The sequence below is a fragment of the Nomia melanderi genome, chromosome 9 (genome assembly GCF_051020985.1).
Source record: "Nomia melanderi isolate GNS246 chromosome 9, iyNomMela1, whole genome shotgun sequence".
NCBI classification, from domain to species: domain Eukaryota; kingdom Metazoa; phylum Arthropoda; class Insecta; order Hymenoptera; family Halictidae; genus Nomia; species Nomia melanderi.
The window spans coordinates 5,103,473-5,128,681 of NC_135007.1; the positions used below are offsets into that span (position 1 = coordinate 5,103,473).

The window sequence follows — 25,209 nt, forward strand, 5'->3', positions numbered from 1 at the left end:
CTGCGTTGCAAACAATGAAAAACGAATTATATTGGACGTGATCGTTCTCGAACAATTTCCAAAGCGCAATTCAAACGAGTATGTAACATTTTAACAGTAACCACACCGAGAATCGGTCGAATGACCGAATTTAAAATTCTGCGGTTCCTTTCGTTAATTTAACTTCATATCAATTCCTGTATTGTACGATTAATCAGTTTTTCAATTTCTGCCTTTTCTTTTGTTTTTATTTCCACTAAAAGAAATATTTTCATCTAACTTGTTTACCCTTATTTTTTAGCTAGTTATTTAATTGGTTACACTAGAAAATAATGAATATATTCTTACTTCTTTATCTGATTTACACAAAAATCGAAAAACAATTCAGACCCTAAATTTATCTTTTTATAAAATAAGATATAATAAAATATAAAAATACATTATACACTGTTAATATGTTTCAGATATTTCTTTAAAGTAAAATGAATCAGATGAAGTATTGGAACGCTTTTCTATTAAAAAAGAAGAGGTAATAAAAAAGGCAGTTAATAATAACATGACCTAAAAAAAACGTGCTAAAGGTAAAAAGGAGCATGAAAATAAATGTGCCCGGTATTATAATAAAAAGTGAAAATGCTTTGAAGGTTGGACCAGCGAGATACTAGTTTAATAACCGCTTCTTTTTACAATTCAGATGCAACGGCGGCAACATCTGCGTGACGGTCTATGAATCAGAATATCCGATACGTTGTTACCCGTTAGAAAACTCCAAATTAGATGCTCGGTGAGGTCCGTAGTATGCATAATGAAATAGTATCCGAGATGGATTTATTGCGACAACGTCGGGAGGCTGCTTTGCATATAAAATTGTCCATCCTCCTCTCGTCGGTGTATCACATCCTCCTGCGCTTCTACCTCCCCGACAAAAATATGCAATTTCCGTGTCCGACCTCTCGATTCAACCGCTATTTATATTATACACAATTTTGGTTACGTTAATCGGTGATCCATCGTTACCTTTTTCCTGTTTCTAATTCCACTTCGAGCATCTCCGTGTGTTTTTTGGCACACGTATGGTATGCACTTGTGTTTGATATGTCATAATTGATATGTAACATAATTTATATACGTGAATTAATACAGATTGATGTCTATTACAGCTCAAGCTCTTCTTATATTGAATTGTAAGATTATTTATGTTTTCTTTTAATGTTTAACTGAATTAATTAAAATTTTTGTTGTGATGCCACAATTCACATGTAATATACAATAGTTTACATACGCGTATTAATACAAAATAATGTCTATTAGAGTTGAAGCTTTTCTTATATTGAATTGTAAGATTATTTAATTAGTTACGTACCTTTAAATCAATGTTTAATTGAATGAAATAAAATTTTTTTGTCATGTGAAATTGCAAGAAGTGAAACAACAATTATTGTTATAATAATATTGCTTTCATTATAAGTATCGAGCAATCATAATAACTCATTCTCTTCAATTTAATTTTAATAGACATGAAATGAAGCTGTTTAATAATTTCACGTAAAGATCTCCATATAAAGGTAAAATTACTTGTGTCACAATATATACTTTCGGAAACTATTCAACTTTCATTTGTAAATATTTGTACCACAGATAATTTGGTCAACGATCTGAAAAACGAAACATACGTTGCTAGACACGTGGAAAACATAGATCAACATCAATCTTGTGAACAACATTAGAGGAAAATTTTTACACAATCACGTACTCCATTGCGTAACTTTCGCTTGAAACACTTTTCCATGAATTGTGTTCCTATCAACAATGGCCTGAATTGTATGTACCTTCTAGAAGCACTTGGGCGACTGTAACGCCTGAAATGCTTACAGTAATGCTGGATTCTTTTTTGCGAACCTACACGAAAGTGGTTGAAAATGAATGAACAATTCAAACTGCTCTAACTTTTGACATGTGCGAAATTGTGAAAGAAGTGTCACGCGAAAGTTAAAAAAGGGCACTTTTCATTTTAAAAAATATTGAAGCTACCTCTCGCTCTGCACGTTTCAAGCGGCGCTGGATTTTCTCTTGATGACCTTTTGTAAAAAATTCCTTTCATATGATGAGTTTTGAGCAGAAAGTCATTTGAATGTCATTAGTAATTTCGTAAGTATTATATAAGCATATATTCGTGAATTCATAATTTATGTAATATTTAGAATATTGTTTATGTACGAGAGGCTCATCTACACCAAAAAAGCATAGTCCGTACTGATTATAATTTAAAAATGTAGAAAGCACTGCTAGAATTTCCAAAGATCATTTTTGGGCAGAATATAACAAAAAATCTTGATAAAAACTTATTAACATTTTCATTATATGTATATTCACTACTTAGAAAAATATTTACATTTCCTTTCCATAAAATTCTTCGTAAAAACGCAAATTCATGGTGCGCCTATTCATGAAGAGAAAACAAACATTTTGTTGAAACTGAAATGAACACGGTAAGGGAATATCATTTCTCTTGTATTCATGAAAAAAGTTCTTTGTTTTCACGTTTCTACTTTTTGTCTTGATGCTGATATTCAGCTAACACGAAAACTAACCTCTCACCATATAATATCGAATGATATTCGTGAGGGATATTTCATATGAAAGTTGACACTAATAAATGTCACTCGATTCTTCTGAGTTCAAATGATTAAAAAATCGTTAAGCTTTAAAGAATTCTTCTTTGTATCTAGTAAATTATTTACCCTTAACGATCGATAATAATTTAGTAATACTTAACTCAGCTGTAAAATAATAGAACATTGGCTAAATATAAAGCAAACATTAACAAGACTTTTAACACAAACAACAAAACAAAATGTATCTCAAATCACAACAAATCCAATAAATAGATATGAAAACAAAATTGTTTTTACATTTCCACATACATAGTAGGCTTTTTCAACAGTGTTAATGACAAAATATTATATTTAGTCATTTCATAAATAATGCAATTTTCTTATAGTTCTTTCATTCCTAAGGATTAAGATAAATCCTCTTTTAATCTAATTATAACGTATCGATAATCTATAAATAAGGAAGGAAAATATATTTTAAGTTAAAAGGTCTTTCGTGTATCTTAACTGTTAAAAATAAAAGAAGTATATAAATATCTCATAATTGATGGGATTACCTAATAATTTTAGCAAGAGCTGTTATGAAAAATACGTAGGACAAGGGTTTAATACAGTTTGATAACTACATACAATGTCGTTTGGTGGGAAGGTCGATCGTTTGTTCTTACCTTTTCCATGAGCTCCCGGACAATGCCGTTCCATTCTTTCGTTTCCGGGTCGTAGACACCGTACATGTGATCAGGCACCAATCTTATGGCGTATTGGAAGCCGACCTGGCCGGCGATCCACTTGAGCAAATCGATGCAGAACCCCTCGAACCTCGCGTTCCCCGTCAGATTCTTGTCTTCCTTTACCATGACGTACGGTTTTTCCTGCAGCAGATAAGATCCCTTTGATGGATCACCCGGACGCGACCTCGAAAGGTACCTTGATAGAAGAGGAACGAGCGTTGCCTTCTTCCTATCAAAGAAACAGATCTTGTCCTCATGGATAAGAAAGTATCTCGTTGATACGAAGGGCAGCTGTACGCAGTCCTTTAATATGAACGAATGAGCAGAAATTCGAACACTACTGGCTCCCTTTGATCCTTTCCTAGATCTTTATGCCTCAGAAATAGAGAAACAAAACTGTGTTTGATTAGCGTTCATTTTTCAGACGGAATGGGCTCTTGGGGTATTTTTATTGAGAATAATGACTGTTTATTGTTATTTGAGGCTAAAAAATAAATTATTTTTCGGTCTCTTTCCAATTTCTTGATGTAAAAGTGTTAATTGAATATTATTGAATAAATTGTTTATTGATTTATACATTGAATCTTTAAATTTCTAATTTATTAATTGAATTTCTTGTCTTATTTGACAAAAGCAAAAGAGCTTTTACTGAAATGTTTTTAACCAGAATGATCCAAAAATTAGTACCTCAAAAGACATAGATTTGGCAACAGAAGTCACAGTAAAAATTGAAGTGATCTCTACTTATTAATCAACCGCGGAAGTTTATGGAAATTTATTGTTTCGTAAGGAAATTAAATGAAATCTTATGTTGATCAATATACTCTCTAAATGAAAAATAATATGAACTCTAATAAATTCTATCAAATTTTATATTTCATAATTTTATAACCATTCACATAAATAATAAAGCTCCATGGTCTGTTTATTACATATCCTGACTTCCTTCTTGTATTCATCTCTTCGTTGGTGCTATATAATTATCGCGCTGTAATGAAAATTCGATAAACTCTTGTTCGAGTGTGATTACCTCTCTCGTCATAACCACGAGCGTAATATTGGTCGCTGTGGTCTCGTAAAAGGCACCGACATCGGTCACGTTAACTCCGGTTCCTGGCTTCCATTCGCCCACCTTTACCAGCTCCTCTTTCTTCAGCTTCAGCAAATCCAGCTTGAAGTTGTTCCGTTTCCCTTCGTTGAATTCGATATGTCCGGTTAGGCCGTGTAAGCCTGCCTGCGAACAGAAATGTTCGTAACCCTAAATTTGAGGTCGGTCTCATTACGAAATTTTGCTTAAAAATAAACATGTCTCCAGCTTCATCGAGGCATTATTAACACGTTGACTGCCACGGGAATTTCGGCCGTTTTGTGTAATAACATTTATTCTTTCATAACAAAGAATATTTGTTAATTATTTAGTATGACAGTACTCGTGTTACGTTATTATATAGTAGCTTATGTTACTAAATATTTTTATTTCTTATCAATTTTTCGGTCATCGGTGACCACCGTGGGAGTGAATGTGTTAAAAATAATCGAATATTCTTAAAAATGTTAGATGAAGATTTTTCGAAAGAAGCATAATAGTAACTAGACTGCGGATTTTTAAGCGCTTATAACATTTGAAAATGTGTAAAATATAAATGAATATTTACGCTAACAGACATTAATAAAATCTTCATTGTATTTTCAATATAAAAAGTTTTTAATATCGTTGTAATTTTGAGTTGGTGATTTTCATGATTTATAAAAATGGAAGTTTGCATAATGATCCACAGGCTACTGTGTTTAATGATACATAACTGCATAAATGGGGTTGTTGAAACTTACATGAATAATTTCAATGTAATTCAATTAGTAAGACAATTTTTCAAATATTTAAAGAAATCTAACATCTGCGAATTCAATTTGTTCTTTAAAATGGTAAGATTGAGGTAACCGATTCAGAGATTTTCTCCAAACGTTCAAGCTTGACATTATTGTCATTTTCGTTTCAATACTGCTTGAATCTCTCATTAGCAGTTGTCGGATTGGGTTCGACAACCATCTCAGTCCAAATTCCCCAAACAATAGATACATAATTGAATCAGTTCTGTTACCTAATTAACAATCGCGGGTATCAATTAATTGCCTAATGGCGATTCGATCACGTCAGTTTGTGAGTGCATAATTACTCGATAACGGGAGACATTGCCGGATCATTATTCTGCCAAATCACGTGACAGACTTCGCCGGATTCGCTCGTCGTCCGCTTCCACCGTTTGGACTGAAAATGTTACTAATCATAGTTTGTGACCTACATTCCCAAAGAAAAAATGCGATCCGGAAAATTTCTCCAATTAATTACGTTTTATTTCTCCAGTTAGTAAGAACTGTGTAATGTTTTTTTGTTTTTACTCCAGCCAGAAAGGTCTTCGCACTATATGACAAAGAAATAAGACGCAATACATATTCAAATTATACATATTATATTTTCATTTTAAAATCTTCCTTCTTTTCACTTCTATCGGAAGATTCATCGAAAGGTTCCTTTTTTAACTACATTAACACCAAACGTACCGCGACCGGCCAAATTACGATGGTTTGAAATTAAAATGACCGGTTGTAAAATTTGATTTAACATTTTTACGCCTTCTTTCGTTCAATTAACTCCATATCAGTTCCTATATTCTGCGATCAATTAGTTCTCCGATTCTTCTCTCTCCTTTTATATCTGTTTCCACTAACGGAAATGTCTCGTCTAACTTGTTTATGTTAATTACAAAACCAATTGACTAGTTACGATAAGAAACGATACATATAAAGTGTTTTCAATTATGAAGTCGACGAAAAGAAATATCAGAATATACCTAAAAGGAAAATAGTAAACCAAGATACTCTGCTTATGATTGTGCAATACAATCCTGGAACGCGCGCACAGTTACGCAAAGCGTGCCCGATTCGTTCGCGTTTCCGCTACTTCGCAGACTTTATGGACTAGAATAGAAATCAAAATGCTCTTGTATTTCCGCGGTTTTTATCGTTTCGGGCGTATTTTTCGATGGTCACCGATCTAAATTGCGACGTCCGCGGCTGTCGCAACATCGAGGACGCGATTCTTTTTGTTGACCGGGGGAATGCGCTCGAAAATCCTCCGCGATATGTCATGTCAGTGTGTCGAATCGATTCGCAGGACGAATGGCACCGGTGCCCGGAAGTGACCGGTACAACGAGCATCGTATTTTCAGCATCCCCGTGTCCCGTGTACTCGTTCAGGAGATTCGTCCGTTAATTGCCGGCGCGTCTACGCCTACGTTGCGGTGCGAGTCGCGGATACACGTTTCTACGAGCGCGTGTTGCGGAAACGGACGGAGGTGATTTGCGCGTTCCCCTCTTGTTCGAGGACTCTTTCGTTTCGCTCTTGGGTGAGCTTTGGATACAATAGAAACACGAGAATGCGCTATAAAACGCGCCACTAGAAATTCGCCCGCGCGCGAAAGGAAACGGTGCGATGAAGCTTGTCGCCGTTGGAATAAAATTAACCGACTTCAGGATAATTATCTACGTCTTTCTCTTCTATTTCTCGGTAGTTGTTCCTAATCGTGGTTGTACTTAAGTGATATTAGCACTAGGTTTACGGAACGTGTCACTTTGACGCATACCGAATTTTATAAATATTATTTGGTAAACGTTTACGTCGGTTTTGATTGATGCTATATGAATATGTGACTTTATTGTATGTTTTTAAACCTCTAATTTCTGAAATTTAAATGAACAAATTTCAACTTTTCTGGGAATAATTGAATAAACAGTAGAATGAATGTCTGTAAACCTGTTAATGGGAATAATAAGTTGTGAGAATGACTGTGGTGTTCTTAGTTTTTCATCGTTAGTGTTTTTGTTTTCTGATTATGTGCAAGATGACGATGTAAGAGAACTTAAGCTAGAGCTTTTCTAGATTACATTTTGTTCTACATTTATAAAAAATCAATATTTTCCAATGTTTCTATGTTTATAACCTTCTTCTTCGAAAATTTCTCCAGTAAAATAATAATTGTTATGTTGTTAGAAGACTGATAACGGCTGATACAAAAATTTATAACTCATTAGAAGCGGAGCTGCGGTCCAGAACAATTACTCATTTCTTTATCTTTAAAGTTATTTTGAGGTACAGGAGTACTTTCGAAAGTATGTGATGCTGTTATCTGTCCAGTATTTCAAAGCTTCTAGTCTAATAAATAATATTCCTCGATCATCCAGTTTTTTTGTTGGAAAACTCAGGTTCGAGCGTGGCTTAAAAAATGTTATATTTAATATCGTGTTTTCTGTGGAAATATTTAACTGGCTAGCGGGAAGGATAAAAGTTTCTGGTTGATAATCATTGATCCGGAATGCGAACGGTGTACGCATTTAAAATGAATCTCTGTGCGACATAGCAGTACCAGTGTGTTATTCGACTCCCTGATGAAGCTGACTGCAATGTTTGTGAAACGTTTGTGATAATATTTCCCAAAGGTGGTGACTTTCAGGTAGAAAGCACCAGCACCGGGAGTTGCATAATACCGTGAATACTTCGAATCCCAGATAATTAATATGCTAGTACATACTAACTATAAATTTAACAATAAATAATGCAATCCTTAATGAACACATGATAAAGTTTTCATATAATATGTGACCTAACTAAGTTCTTGATAAAAATTATAACTGGAAAATTAGTTTCGATTACTGTGGAAGAAAAATTATTACTTGTATAAATATCTATATTTTATTAATAATATATAGATGAAAATATGATACTTTCAATTCATAATTTCCAATTCCTTCAGAAGATAAAACTTGAATGTATTAATATTCATAACTCGAATTCAATACAAGTTCAGATGTCATTTCACTCACAAGCGTCTCTGTTGAATAGTATAATTAATATTACACAAAATACCTATGCATATTGAAACACTAATAACAAACATATTACTAATTTGAATACCTACTAATACCATAAACAATGCATAGCATAATAGATCCAAAACAAGCGAGAAATTTTGCAATGAAATAAACGTCAGGATGAATTCTGTTGGAGTTTCATACAAAGTATAATGGAACAAAAGATTGTGGCATTTGACGCGGACAGCTACGAGTCTAGCGCAGCAGCGCGGACCGCGGAGAGAGTCCGTCGTCTTTTCGATCGTCAATTGTCTCCAGCGTGGATCCAAAAAATGTATAAAAGGACGGATCCACGCTGGACGAGATGAGAGTTGTGTAAACCTGCAAGCACATCATTACGGCCCCATTCCGTGTAAAATTGGGTGGTCCTTCGACAATAAATTTAGACGGCACGAAGTGCAATAATTAGGGTCTAGTTCGTACCCTGACAAATTCCCTAGATGCAGTTCGAACTTGTTACAAATTACACGAATGGAGGCGATTGATAATGAAATGACTATCTAAACAAAGAACCTTTACTACACCGGACATCTGTTCAGTTGTTACAATGAATAGTAATTTGTTTTTCCGACATTTTGTAAAACTTATGAAATGTGTAAGGTCTTTATAGTCGATTATCTGTCTGATGAGCGTCATCATGCGACTGGGTGGCACCAGTATGATTGGAAAATACGGTGACGGCGTTTGGAAAATCTTGAGTGGCTGAAGGAAAAGTGTTTAGGACTGTCGTCGACGTGTCTCTGGGAGAGCGCTTCGAGAGAGAAAACTTCACAGAATTGTCTTTACTTAACTTTATTGAACAAAACTTAGTACAAAATTAAAGGGATACTCGTGTAAGTGTTACTTGCTTCTAAAATACTGACTGCTCTTGCAGCCGGTCAAAGTGCAAGTGAGAAGGGATGCGTATGAAAAGAATGAAAGTGATTGGGAGGTGAAAAATAAAATTGCGTGGAAATTCGATGGCGACTAAATCTAGGGAGAGCGCGTGATTTTGCGAGCGACTAGTTACAGTAAACATTAGATAATTGCAATACTCAACAGGGCCGGAAGGTTGCAATTATGAAGAGGTAGAACCGAATCCACCCCAAGATATGAAGATTTTAGCATCGTGCATGTATAAAAGGACAACGGGAGCGAAGAAAAAAGAAAAACTGAGAGTCGAAGCGTTCGGCAACATTAAAGACTCGTGATAAGCTCGAGACCTTCATCTCAGAGATAAAACTTTTTTATTGTTCACTTTTGATGAATACAACATTCACCATTATATTTGTTATATTTTTCTGATTAAAATAACACGAAACACGATATAATTACGATCATAATTGTGTGTATAATAAGCGATCGAAGGTTCGGGTATAGAAAAGGTCTACGACTAGAAAAGAAAGGGACGTTGAAACCGTTGAATTCGACATAGTTGGATCTTCTTACACTCTTCAAGCGCGCTCGATTGACAAGCGCTATGTGTGTTAAAAGGAACCTACTGTGGATATGGTGGGGATGACGCTGTAGCAATTATCCAATGTTTATTGTACTATAACTGTTAAGGCCACTTATAGCCTACCGTTTCGTCCGGGCCTTTGAACGACCGTAGTTTTTAGTTTCGTGTACACTTTTTATCTTTCTAAGACTTAGCTGTACATTTGTTAGTTTTTTCGTAGTAATAAGAGCCTTCGTCCCGTCGCAAGTTACAGTCGTCCTTACGGTATTACGAGAAGGGACCGTGGCAGCCATAAATCCCTGAACCCATAAGGCCCGCTATTCTTACTGTACATTTTCGCTGTCTATTGTTCACATCTGGCGTCCAGTGACCAGCATTTTTGACTCTCTAGCCCGTTTAGCATGTGTGTTTAAGGGCCTAAGCGTTTCTCGCTTTTTTACCTGCCACGGTCGACGACTGCAAACGGGACGAATTAGTTATTAACATTAGCAACTTGGAGACCCAAGAAGGGAGGGGACTGTCTCTCCCTTCCACAAACTTCTAGAATTAAAGGGCCAACCAGAACGACTTCACCCCCGCGAAGACGACTTGCGGAGGTGTCGTCGAAGACGTTTCTGGAAGGCCCAGCCAGTTGAGAATCAAGTTTAGACAAGTATCAGCTCAAATTGTACATAGCACAGAGTACGGAGTAGGAAGTACGGACTACAAAGCACAAATTAGCAATTTCGATCAAGCACATAGCATTTCAGTCAAAGTCCACTTCACCTCCTACTCATTTCCAAGTTTTGTTCCCGATTATATCGGGTGGTCCTTCGAACCGTACAAGTTTTATTAGTCGGCACACCACGTGCAAAATTCAACAAAACTCGAACACCATTCCGGTAACCACGAGTACTTAACAATAACGACTGGGAAAGCTTAGCGGAGTAGTGAATAGTATCAGTGTAATTCTTCTTATTATTTTAACAAATTATTTTCGATTAAGCAAATATTGTATAAACTGTGCGAATAAAATCCGTAATCTCTTTAACCAAGAACCGTACAAACGTAACATACGTCCATCTTCTAAATACCCACTCAATTGTTTCCGAAGCCTGTCACGGAAAAATGAGTTAAAATAGCCATTCCAGAACATCCGACGAAGTTTTAACCCTTCTATAGTACTTGGAACGGGGACAAAGATGCATCACTCGCGTTCCTGTTTCTGTGTACAAGAGCACACGCGAGGCCTGGTGAATTATGTTCTCAACGTAGGCCGCATAAATCCATTTACAAACGTTCGGTGGCGCAGCGTGCGTGGTACATTCCGAGTGTCCGTTCCGTTCGCGAGCGCCTAACGACGGTCCCGCGCGCGAGCTCGTGAACGGGCCGGGAATCCCGCGAACTTATATTTCCCGTGCAAACTTTTACGGCATTACGCGACTGTGTTTGCTCAGCGGAAGATCGAGTGCTTCGGCTGAGAAATGGCCTCAGTATTTGCTTAAAGACACGGAGGGATAATCTCCGAATGCGTTTTCCACGCACGTTCCACTTAATTCTGAACGTCGGTGAACATTTTGTCGGACTAAAGAAATAGAATGAGGAAAAGGGTGATGGAATTAGGGGGACTTGCAATAAAGTGTTGAAACTGCGGTTTTTAATGCTTTTCAAGTCAGGAAGCAGCTTTGATTCTAGGGAATGTTTGGGGAATTGTAAAACTACTGATAACCTGCATTAAAGAATAAAAGTAAGAAGCACGTACTTTGTATTAGAAATTATATAAGTTTTCAATTTATGGATAGGAGTGAAGACGATAATTTAAAATGTATCGTATTTTGTGAAAATTGGAGTATCAGTTATGAACCACTGTATTAAATGCTATTAAGATATCTTGTTAATGGATTGTAATCAGTGTTGTAAATATTGTCTTAATTAGGTTATGCAACTGAAATTAAATTGATGGTTGGTTGTGCATTATTGTATGCATTTACATTATGAGCTACTTTTTCGTTTATGTGTTGAATGTATTTGTTAACATACTTTTAATGAACTGTAAAATTGAACGCAGAATATGCTTTCGATCCAGATTAAATAGACTTTTTCAGAAAAAGATATTTTATAAACTATTCCAATCTTTTATGTTTAAAGAAGTGCTAGGTATAGAAAGATATCGGATTATTAGATTTTGCTATATTTTATTTATTGGATTATATGCACGAATTCTGGGAAATACTTCGCACGTTACAACTAGAGAGATACACTCTAGTTGTGAAAAGAGTTGGAATGAAAGAAAGTGAAGGAAACAGTGTTTCGTATTGCAACATAAAAATATTCATTGAGGATTTCGAAATGTAGAATAATCTAAAGGTGTAAAGAAGATTAATAAAATATAAAAGAAAGCTGTTTAAAATCTCTATTAAAACCTTGTATAAGTTTACAAAACTTTAAAAAAATCGAATTGGTCGAGTTTTCGAAATTTCTCGTTAATTCAAGTTATACATGAAATATGTGTGACTAGTATCTGGATCTACTTGAATTTCTTCGATCGTGAACAGTCATACTATACTTTTACAACAGACATTGCATTCTTAATTTATAAATTCTAAATAATGTTTTGTATGACACATTAAATTATTAAAACAATTCTATACATCTATAAGTATTTTCTTAATTGAATCTGTGAAATATTTGCTTTTCCACGCAACCCGTCGTTACGATGCAGAGACGTCGACAGACCGTTTATCTTACCGAAGAGATTACACGAAGCGAATTAATTAAGTACAACGAATTTACATTCGCACACCAGTGCATTCCTTATTGATTTATAGAATCATTCATTAGAACAAACTTTTCATTTAGAACACGAAAATAAAATATAGAAATGTAAAAATAAATACACAAATATAGAAACAATACAAAATATGTAGTAAACGTATAGTAAATAAATAAACAAAGTACAGTAATAACAAACTTTTCCTTAAACTTGAAGCTTTTATCATTGATTGATACGTCCTTCAATAAACTGTTCATAAGTTTCTTAAGAAAAATACGCTGTTTTGAAGAATTTAGTTTTGCTTGCAAATCTGCAATTTATTTGTGAATTACTACACATAGCCATGAATACCTAAACACGTTCAAAATCTAATCAATCTTCTTCATATTTAAGGCACGTGCTTCGCTATCGTTCCTTCAGCCACTGTCTAGACAAGGAAGATCCACTGAGTTCGTGTCGGTACGCAGTTAACGTCAAATCGCCACAGGGTACCCATCAATTTTCCCGTTAGAAATTTACATGAACTGAAAACGGTGCGTGCAAATCGTACACGGGATGAAATGCGGTGGATTACGTTCTGTTATCTCGTACTTTGAGTCTGTCACCGGTTACCGGTGTTTGCACGCTACCCAGCGACCACTATTTTACACGAAAGCGGCTGTACAGTTTTTGTCTCGTACCCGAAATGTTGACGCTAGTAGTTTCTTCAGTAAAATTTGTCCTATTCCACCCTTAACCGCTATCGTGAATAGAATTTCCCTCCACACGAGTTCCGTTGTAAAATTGTTAAAGAAACGTAACGACTGTTGACACGAATTTTTAATATATTCATTTAGATTATGAATTGGTAACCATTTTGTCACACAGATTAACTCTTTTGTGTATTTTGCTATAAACGTAGAAACGATAAAAATAATGTTTTTTTTTGTGGTGACAGCTTTTAAAAATTATATGAATTGTTGTGATTATTCCTTTACTTTGATACTGCCACCGCGTTCTCTGAATGTAAATTTGATTGTTGCAAATTTAGTATATTCACTGGCAAGTACTTTAGTGTTGCCTGGTTCAATTGAAGTCCTTAAACAGCTAGACATTTTATGAGGTGAACGCAGAAACTTAATGAGAAAGTGCTCCAGTGCAACATTGCAAAGGCAGTGCGGGGTTTACTCTACTCCGTTCCTCAGTTTGTCAAGCTAGATACACAGAGTGTCAGCTCATTCTCAATAATCAACCACATTGTGCGGACATGGTTGCATTGTTTGCAGAAATAATACTTGAGTTGTCCGTGCCATTAACGATCCTTTATTTGTTATGATGCAATATTTGTGTCCTTAATAAGCCTTAATAAATACACGAAATAGAAAATCCATATATCAATCTTTGCTAAAGTGAAATCAAATTCGATAAACAAATTTCTTATTAAGTACACATAATTTTCTTTCTGCCGAAAATGATTTCCATTTTCAACTTTTAAAGTATGTTTTTTCAATTTTGACACACATGATATTTTTCTGGTTGTAAACATTTTTAGGGTCGCTATTATTCCGTCGATATGAATGATGCTGAAAAAGAGCAAAATTTATATAAAAAATACATTGTATTAAATTTCAACAAAATGAGAATGAAAGTTTCATCAAAAGTCGATTTGTCTGTTCTTAATTTATCTTATCTCTTTGTTCCAAGCACAAAACCATGTGCATTACCTAGTTTCCTCAACTAAAGTCTTATTTGAAAACAAAGAATTGCTCTGCATTTTCAAAATATCTTCCTGTACAAATTGATTAGTTACAGTACACCGGTTAGCACCTTTAATTTTCATTATAATGTAATTAACGAGCTATAGATTCTGAATCTTCAAATTTACAAGTTCTTGAAGTGCAAGTACTTTGAAAGAGAAGAAGCCAAGATGTGGAACATGATCATGAAAAGAAAATTGTCGTTTGAACGTTATGAATTTTGCAAAATAGTCACGGTTCCGTTCGTGTCTCTGGACGTCTTCGATTATTCCGGCAATGCAAGCGAACTTTTCCATGAAGCTCGCGTCCAATTTTCTTTCGCATCTACTGTCGGAAAAAGAGAAACTTTATAATGGCCGTGAAGGGGAGAGACGCTGGAATAATTCACAGGAAGCTGCCATTGTATCGCCTTGTACGTTTTCATGGCGCGTTCCTGCCGACTTGACCGTTTCTAAACTCCGCATTTCCGGTCACGATTTTGCTTAAATCGCGCTCCTGCCGCGAACTTTATTTACGACTAAATTTCACCGTGATGTGATACACTGGACGTTTACACTAAACTATTTGCATCGTTACTTGAATAAATTATTCAAATTAATGTATATAAATTATTCAACCGCATTTATTAAATAAATGTACATTAACTATTTGAATAAATTATTGGAATTAATATAAAAAAATAACTGTGCTAAATTATTTAAATTGGTAAAGAAGAACTATTAGAATAAATAAAGAGTAGCTATTTGAATTAATTACGCAAACTAGTCAAAGGTAATCAATTAAATAAATGAGGACCGATTATTCGGTTAAATTGTGATATACCGTTTCAATGAATAATATAGAATAATTAACTATTAGTAACATACATATGCTATTTGAATGAAATAACTGTATAGCAAGAATTTATGCAGTTGATTACCTTCGATGTTATACAGATACCTTAGAATTCAAAGAATGTCTAATTTTGAAAGAACCCATCAGTGGGATTCAGTTGTACTGAATCTTGTGCAGAATTTAGAATTAAAATTCTTCGTACTTCAATTATTCCATATTTTATAATAATTTCCAACCGTAGACACTATATAACGATGTTGCTGCAATATATTGCTCTATCAATTCCGAAACTTTTCACGATTCTCGATACACCGTTGTTGCTTGATCCAAAGAATATGATAGATAAGAAACAAGTTTTCACTTGAGTTCGAATACTTGCACCGGTATCGCGGCATGCGGTCTGGCGTTGCCACATGCAGCACGCATTTTCGATTCAGGATACACGATCAATTAATTTGCAATTCTTGTATCGCCCATCCAAGTTTTCTAAAATTCAACAGCGATACCTGTATCGACAGTTGGGTTGTGTGCCTCGCCAATACAATACTTATACAATCGAAATAGTGGATAGAATCGTCACAATAATAGTTAATGATAATGTGTTTAACATCTCAGGATGTGCTTAATATTTATTATTAGACTGCGGATCTTTATAAAAATTAAAACTTTACAGAATATAATTAGAAAAATAGAATTGCGATAGACAATTGTGTTTCCTAGAAAGTATTGTAAACAGCACAACGATTTGAATATTTTATACATTTTTATATATTGTGTGCTTTTTGTGCAACTTTGAATTTCCACATTTCCTACAGATGCATAACATTCCGCAATCTAATTATTCATATTTAAACCACTATTCTATGTTCGTTATTTTCGTATCATATACCCTGGGACAAAAAAATAGCACATAAAAATTATTAAATTTCTTTGTACTAAAAAGATGATACGAAATATTTCTTATATATATTCTTCTGTAGTGCTTTTACAATCGCGTATAAGTAACATAAATTAAATGTTATGTAGTAGATTTTGTGTTATTAAAAAAGATAGAAATATTACAATATTTAGTAGATCAAAATGATAGCACATTACGTGAAAATGGATGGAAGTAAATGAAATTATTTCATTTATTTGGTCCCCATTTATTTTAATGGTCCCACGCAAATGTTTAACGTTGTACTTATGCAGGCCCAAGCGTTAAGAACCGTGTATTGGGAAATGAAGGGAACTGGAAGTGACTGGAGGTGACTGGAAGAGCGTTCTGAGGGAGAAAACTTCACAGAATTGATTTTACTTAACTTCATTTAACAAAACTTAGTAGAAAATTACACGAAGAGTCTTGTAAGTATTATTTGTTTTCAAAAGACTGACTGCCTTTGTTCGGTATTTAAGGGATCTAGCTTAAAGGAGCAGGGGAAAGAGAGTTTAGAAAAATTGGGGCTGCAGTGATCTATAAGTTTAGTGAGGCTATTATTCTGGGGCCCACCACTGTGGGTTCTTTAGTCCGATATCTTGAGCTCCTATTGCTGCAGTCCCTCAGTTTTGGAAAAGGAGGATATTTTTACCGAATGCATAAATTAGGTATTGGTTATCCATGATATAGCGTAATGATAGAGAAAAAGGCGAAGGTTTGGAATGTAACTTCGAAGCGACTAATTCTGGTTAGTCCTAGAGTGAATTGAAAAAACGGCGCACAAGAATACCTACTATGACAGAGGAAAAAGTTCCGAGGCAATAGACGTATATTCCGTACAATAAACAGTGTGACGACCATGCTGGTAATGGAGGTTCTAAGACAAGGCAGTGCCCTTTTTGAAGCATTTATTTTGTAGTCGTCACAAGGACAGCGTTCACACTAAATTTCAATATCTACTTTTTGATCAGTCTTTACTTTACATCCGCACCGTAAATTACCTATTGCGCTGATTAATAAATAAACCATAGTTTAGCAGTAATCTTATAAACAAACAAACCAATGCATGCTAAATCACACAGGAACACTATTACACGCGTAACAGTCAGAGTCACAGACCAAGTCTAAAAGACAACAACGCAGAGTTCAAAACTACACAACCCATCGTGCATTATGCTATTATAAGGTGAATCAAATATCGAATCAATTTTTCCTATTTTTACATTGTGAATAAGATAGGTTCGACGCATTATAAGGATGAATAATGTAATTTTTTTGTGAATTGTATCAAATTTTATTGCGTGTAGACTTCTGCTTCGTTTTCTCCACTTCATTAATCTAATCTCTCGTCAACGTTCAAACTGCGTTCAAATACACCGGTATTCGTCCGATCACCGAAGTTAAAAGACGCTAGGCGTGGTTAGTACTTGGATGGGAGACCGCCTGGGAACACCGCGTAATGTTGGCACAATTTTTTTCCTAAAATAATAAACAACAATGAATTTTGTTGAATTGCTATTTAGAGGTGCTAAATAAATTCTGAAACATTAATAACAATTTAATTTGACCTTTTATCTTTCTCTTTTGAATAACGTGTATGCTCAGTAAAGGTTTGCAAGGACTTGGAAATGTCGGGTCGGGACGGGTTAAGAATTTCTATCGGATTCGTGTAGGATTCTCGATCATTTCGGAATTCTCGGAACTGTCGGGATTCTCGAAGGTGTCAGGATTCTCAAAAGCATTGGAAATTTCGAACGTGTCGGATTTTTCGAAAATTTCCGAATTCCCGGATATTTTCAGGATTCCAAAAAATATCGAGATTTTTAAAAACATCCTGGATTTGTTACTTGCACGTATTCTCAATTCTTGTGTTTTACATGCGTATATTACGCAATAAGAATTTAATGCGTTGATATTTTCCACTGATGGATGGATATCACGAAATGTAGGAACATTTTCCAAATTTAATAATTCCATATTACTAAACTAAATAAGTCTTCATAAGCTCTAGATCTTCGAAACATTTGAAAATCTCGGCATAATCGAGAATCCTGAAATGTTCGAGAACTCGAACCGACTCGACCTAATGTATTATCTATTCGTTTCAACTATCGAGTTCTGAATATTTCGGGTTCTTGCATACTTCTAATCCTTAGGTATTTTCGAGCTTAGGAGTATTGACACACTTCCGACAAGCTGAGAAGTCACAGGGGCAAGGGGACGCTTCTACTTCCAATGCTCAGATCTGCTGGGGTTTCGTCACGTGGTCGTTGACTTCACAGCAGTAACAAAAGGCAGATGCGAAATTAAATGGGATAAAGTGAGATATAAGGGACTGTTGGATGGCCAATCCACGTTATCTGCAACGCGCCACGCTACCTTAATGATTCACCGTTTCAAGTATCTTCAGCAGAGTCACCTCTGAACCTTGAGTCAGGACGATCGGGGTTTATTTCTAAGGTTTGGTCACCTTCGCTCTTTCTATTCCATGTTTTAGTATATAAGTAGCCGAATTATAAGCAGCAACAGCATTTGAATTCTAAATTTAGTACTGAAACTGCCGAACTCGGTACTCAGCAAGCTTTGTATTTACGCTGTCTTCATTAATAATTATATATTCTATTTACCCGTGCGACTTCAGCATTGAAATATATTTATATATTAGTATATTTTGACTTGTCGACATTTTCGCCTGGTATACAACAGAACAATGGCGTCGGATTTCCTTCTGGCAAAGCAGTGGCTTATGTTTACGGAATCTCGAGACACGGAGGGCCGGGTATAGTGAACATTGGATAATTGCAACACAAATTGGAACCCAGATGTTGCAACTATGAAGAGGTGGAAACGATTCAATTTTCGGAAACAAAACTATCAATCATGGCAGACGTAGAAAAATACAACGCCAGTGAAGGAAACGGAAAGACTGAGAGTTGAAGCGTTCGGCATTATTAAAGGCTAGCGATAAACCTGAAACCTTTAATTCAAGAATCAAACTTTATTGTGTTTGACTGTGATGAATAAAACTTTCACAATCGTGTTTGTTATTGTTTTTTTTTATTAATATCACACCAAACACGATAAAATTGTAGAAACACAATTTTATGTTTTCACCTATTCCTAATTTCTTTTTTTACAACCATTGAGAAGATACAAGCGTTTTTGAGAGAAATGACTAAGTAACTTGAGTTGGTAATGTACAAACTAAAATGTAATCCAACGAAAATTTTAATAAACACATTCTTATAATATCTCCAGAAAAACAAAAGGCATTTAATTTGTCTGCTCGGTAGTTCAACTGTTAAGTGTATTTAAGGACATCAGAGATAAAACGTTGAGCCAAATCAAGAACGTAGTGTATCTTCAGTTTTTGCATAAGCTATGAACACAATAAATATTAGGTCGTCCCGCGGAGTGTTAATACTGTTCGTCTTACGTTGTATAATGACAGAGCGATACGAGTTTGACCTACTCCAGTTTAGCCAGTAGAAGGTATTCGAGAGCGATAGATCGTAAAGATATAAAAATGTTATATGTAACAAAATATCATTTTATACTGTAGAAAAATAAACGACAAGAACTCATGGGACGACCTAACAGTTTCTTCTTAGTTTTTACTGACTTGATAACCGTGTATTCCGTTGCACAAACCGTTTCTAATTATGAAGGGTCCACGACGCGGAATGGCAGGAAGTAATGTAGACGTTCTAAATCGTGTTCTTTCGGAATGTAGCATAATTCCACGGGATTTATAGCATTTCTGCATAACCCCATCGACGTGAATTCAGAAGCGTTTGTCGGCCGAGCAATATTTCGAATTGCGACGATCATAGTATTGACCGTGTAAACCGCGTTCATTGATTAATGAACTACAACAGCCATATTCGGTGTAAATTAAAGGCTGAATCCGCGAACGATCCGACGCACGCGTATGATAGCGAATAACAGTGACATCGTTCACAATACGCGCATTACCGAAATGCCATGGAAGAAAGGTTGATCGTCGGGTACGATAAATAATGCGTTTAACAATGTACGGTTACTCGGTGACGAGAGTCGCCGCGATGCCGGCTAAATGGGAACAGGGCCGAGTTAGCCTGTAAACGTTACGTGACATTGTTTAAAAACGCCTGAATGGAACGCGGAATGGGAAAATGCTCGGCGTTTTCCATCGATCAAACGAGATTTAATTGACCACACTGCCGATACGCGATACGTTACAGAATTTGCGCGTTGTTTTTGACTTTTGTTTCGCGAAAGCTTTTGTGATACTGCGATTACAGCTAAACGATGGGATCGACAAGAGAATACACGATACATTTATTGATTTTTATCGAAATTTCGATGGAAAGTTTCTATTCGAAAGTATTTGTTGAATACGTTTTTTGTTGATTGTTGTTCGTATGAAAGGGATAAAAAAGGGGTTAAAAGAAATTGAAAAGTTTCATACGTAATTCAACTTTGAAGAGTTTCTGTTTTGCAGACTGTATGAGAAAATTACAACTATAGTAGCTTCTTTTATGATACGAAAGCCAATAATTATTTGTACCTTCCGCGCACAGGTAACTATACAGGAAATCGTGTAAACATTTTTTCGCATCGAATGTTTTTCACTAGTGTAAAATACGATTCAATCATAAAAATTAAAAACATTTTACTACACACTTTTGCACGTTACAAAGACAATGTACAGTATATTATTAATGAAATTAAAACTCATCCTCGTTTCTAAGAAATTTCAAGTATAAGCACCTTCCATACAATTCCAAATATATTAACCCTTAACACTCTATAGGGTCCACTACGGCACTATTTATAACATTAAATATTTTAATGAACAGATCTGAGAAAACTACCCTAACATTACTGCATTTGCTACATGCAAATGTCTTAAAAAGGAAAACAAAAATTCTAAGAAATGTGTGGCGGCAACTTCCAGCACTCTGCCAATAGAAGACTAGCGCATCAAGGCCTTTCTCGCTTCTATCCAGTCGTTACACAACTTATATGAGACATTCGTAAACCTCTAACACTCGTGCCAGCGTCTGTGGCATGGGCCTACCAGAATGTCTTACTGACGAGTTCACTGCTAGATCCTGGACGAAACGCCATTCCCTCTCTCCTAAACTTTTTCAAGTTCTCCCTCCGTTCCGTAATTTAACAGAAAGCTTCAAATGTAATAGTATAACACTTTCCAATTTTCGTTACGGGTACTAAAAGAATGACTTCAAATTGTCTGTCAATAAATTACATAATCAACTAGAGCGATAAGGGTTAATCATAAAATAGTAGTAACAGTTTCTCCATTCATCTTTCATATACTCATCGTTAATAACAGGAATGCCGACTAATAACGCGGAGACCCTTTGCAGACCGTAAATTAGCAATTTCGAGCGGTTTCTCTTATTCCAGGCAACTGTGCCGGACGACGACATCACCTGAACCGGAAATTCCTCAAGTGTTCCGAGCTCGCCAGCGCCGCCGAACTGACCGGAAAGTTCGACTCAGCCAGTAATATTCAGTTAATAGACTCCGTACGTGCCCCGTCGTGCGGCGGGTACGTGAGTGGCGGTGTATTGCGAGCTAGGAGAACGTGTTGTCCACGGAGGGTAGGAATTCGAATGGTAAGGGCACGTAGCGCGGGGGTGGGTGGCAGGAAGCGGACCAAGAAACGAACGAAAATAGAAAAGCAGCCGGCCCGTACCGTGGAACGAATTCGAGGCGAAAATATGGTCGCGCGGAACGCTCTTGAAACAAAAACAGCGGAACAAGTTGGCTCGGGGAGAGGAAGCGGTAAAAGATACCTCCCAAAGGGAGTGGAAAAAGTTTTGCAAGCCGGACGAGATCGCGAGGAAATGAATGGGACAGTTTGGGAACTGCATAAACATCCGCGGAATAACAATAATGCCGGGGTGGAACGTTCTTCCTAAATAACTTGGGACGCTTTTCGCCCCGCGGCTCACTCGCCATTGGGCAAACACGATTTAATTCCAAACCCCTTTGTAAATATTCACGATTGAAATCGAATGAAAGCTGTCGTACCGTTTGAAAACGCCAGCCGCTGGCTGACGCTGTGGATTTAAAATGTAACGCGAGATGATCGTACAATCATGGTAATGTTTCGGGTGTCAGTTCACAAACAATGGTGGTTTTATTCATTTTTTTTTTTTACTATAGAACATTGTTTGTATAGTGGATTGCGACAGACTGAACCGAACACCACTTCGTTCGTTTGAAAAATGATGAAAATAAAGGGTAGAAAGGATTTTTCGTCAATTTCTTCTTTTTATTATTCCAGTCTTAATTGACTCGTTTCAGTCCAATCCTCCATAATTCAACGACAAATTACAACGCCTCCGCCCCTACGAAGATAACTGAACGCCCACTAAATAAAAGATTAGGAGCACAAGCTTGAATAAACATCGCGTCGGGAGTCCTACAATATGACAGGCGGAGATGGAATCGTTTTACATTTTCTGCCATCATGTTACGGTTGCGTTTCATAAAACACTACTGAGGCCGGCACAACAAAAAGTGAGGATATCAGAAGCGAAAGAGATTGGGGCAGGATAAGCTGATCGCGTTGGATAAGGATGGGGGAGGGTGGAAAATATATGTATAAGATGGCCGACGAGAGGGAAAGGAGGGAGGACTGCGAGCGACGAGACAGACAGAAGACACGGAAGATGGGAACGGACCATTCTCCGTAGCTATTTGCTAAATACGCTGTTCAATTATTCATGTGTCAACGCGAGCTCCGTTCTCCGCGCACGTTTGCGGCTTATCGCTGGACGTCTACCAATCTGGCCGTTTCCAGGTGGAATACTTTGGCCAGTTGGGATATTCACGATTTTCTGTCGTCGTAGTCATCAAGACTTCATCTTTTCCCCGCCGCCTCTTTCCTCATTTTCAAATATTTAACGCTGAACGTACCGGTATTTTGTATATTTCTATTCCTACTGTAACCAGTCAAAGAACTGGTTATGAAATAAAGATAAACAAGCCAAACAATAAATTCTTCTTAACACTAAGTCTGCGGAACGCGTTAATTTGGCACATATTGTATTTTATAAATATTGGTGAACGTTTATGTGGTTTTAAATTGATGGAATTACTGGAATATGTATCTCAATAGTCTATTTTCATATTCCTAATTTTGAAGATCTAAACGAATGAACCTCAATTTTTCTAGGAACAGTAGAATAAACCGTATAATAAACCCTCGTAAACTTAGTGTTGATGAAAACAGAAACAAAAAGGAAGACAGAAATTGAGAATCGGGCAATATAGGAATTGATATAAAGTTAACACGTTGACTGCCACGATAATTTCTAGTGTTTTGAATAGTATTACTTATTCTTTAATAACAAAGGCAAATGATATTGAAAATAATTATTAATGGTTTAGTATCACAGTAATCATATTACTCTATGATCTAGCTACTTATGTTACTAAATATTTTTATTTAAAATCAAGTTTTTTATTGCAATTGTTCTTCAGCAATTTGAAAGCTCCGATCTCGGTGACTACTGTAGCAGGCAACATGTTAAATGAACGCAAGAAAACGCAGAATTTGAAATAAAATTTTAAAACTGGTCATTTATCCAGGGTATACTGTTAAAAAATCGTATATTCTTTTATAATTATTTTTTTTTAATAACCTGGAAGGAATTAAATAAAAGAATGTGTAAACATTTTTACTTTTATCCATTTTTCATATCCGATTCTGTTGGACACAATCGATATTTCACATATCTGTATGAACATTGAAAGATTAATGTTCTCGAAAATTTTGTCGTGCAATAAATATACATTTATATGCACCACTTGTCAACTGACAAAACATTTACAGGTAAAATAACCGCTTCCTATTCATATCTTATTTATTTATATTCTTTTGAAAGAAGATGTTAGAGTTTAAAATATTAATCGTTGTAAACGATAAAATCACATAAATGTTAAAATAATGAAAGAAAAATGGGCATCGATCAAATATTATCCGTCACAGGATTCTGCAGGATTGATGAACCGTTAACGCTCGCAGGTTTAACCAGTGGACTCACTACGCATTCCGTTGCCTTTGGAATTACACGATAGTTGCATTAAATGTGTATTGTCTGTTGCCTATACGCGATTCCGTATGTATCACGTATATTGCCTTTGATTATGTGCTGGTTCCCACATCAAAACACGCGCTCCTTGACTTCCGATATCCCATTGGTATATTGGAAATCCTCGTAATTCTGATCCGGCAACGTTTGCGCAACCCATGAACGAAAAAGAGTCGGCATTATTGGTTTATCGGGTCGGTAGGGAGAAGGGAGAACATTTTTCGTGAAATATTGAAGGTTTTACTATTGGGACTCCGAAATAAATGTAAAATTGATTTTCTTTAATCAAGATATATTTATTCAATATCTGAACTAAAGTTATGAAAAATTCCATTATTTAATTGCATTGATATTAAATGTACCGAAAAATGGAAATGAATAGCTTCCAATCCTTAATAAATTGCAAGAATACATTTATTGATATTTAACATGATTTGTGTTGCAATTTAACAGAAGGATATGTTTAATAATTTCGCGTAGAAGCATTTTATCGGTTTATGGAATTATGACACAAGAAACTTGAAAGTGATAACATAGACTATCCGATTTTATTGTTAACGTGTTTACTACCAATGATGTTTCTCTACGTCATACTGAATGTACGTTGAGGTTCATTAGTCTTTATGCACGTTATATATTCACGTGTGTTGGATGTACTGTTACGAAGTTGGTAGTGGTTCTTTTCGTCTGTATAATGATTGACGCCTTGTAATGAGGTTGTATTGTGTTACTTTGTTCTTGGTTCGGGCAATTGAATTCTGTTAATAGCAAACGTGTTTACTGTGTGAAATATTAGATTACCTAATACGTTCGCGCGTTTGTCAGTTCATAATGAATGTTTTCTCATACAGAGTTACCAGTAGATAAAGATCGCTCTTATTATTTTTTACTGAAATAGGATTTTTCTAGAAATTTTGTTGTTGTATTATTAATAATAATACATCTGGTTAATACATCCGGATAATTGATAATTGGGATATCCGTGCAATCGCATCAATCGAAATCGGCGTAAATACTTAATAAATAATACTTATAAAATTCAATAATCGTCAAATTGACGCGTTCCGTAAACCTAGTGTTAAAGACTGTAATATCTCATATGAATAAAAGCGACCATTTTCAACAATGAATCAACCAACACAGCTAGACAACTTAACAAAAATGGCTCTTGAAA

The 25,209-nt window shown here is 35.8% G+C and overlaps 1 protein-coding gene and 1 pseudogene across 8 annotated transcripts in view; one reads left to right on the forward strand and one right to left on the reverse strand.

The window, feature by feature from the left end:
• LOC116431336 (glutamate receptor ionotropic, kainate 2) overlaps nucleotides 1-25,209 on the reverse strand; it is a 277,385-nt gene that overhangs the window by 41,269 nt on the left and 210,907 nt on the right. For all 8 annotated transcript variants that reach the window (XM_031986602.2, XM_076370455.1, XM_076370456.1 and 5 more), the window contains exons 9-10: nucleotides 4,353-4,556; nucleotides 3,260-3,463 (exon numbers count right to left, since the gene is read on the reverse strand). In XM_031986602.2, the coding sequence (XP_031842462.1) occupies nucleotides 3,260-3,463; nucleotides 4,353-4,556 (408 nt within the window). The remainder of the gene's footprint in view (nucleotides 1-3,259; nucleotides 3,464-4,352; nucleotides 4,557-25,209) is intronic.
• Nucleotides 17,273-17,392, forward strand: LOC116431338 (5S ribosomal RNA; annotated as a pseudogene).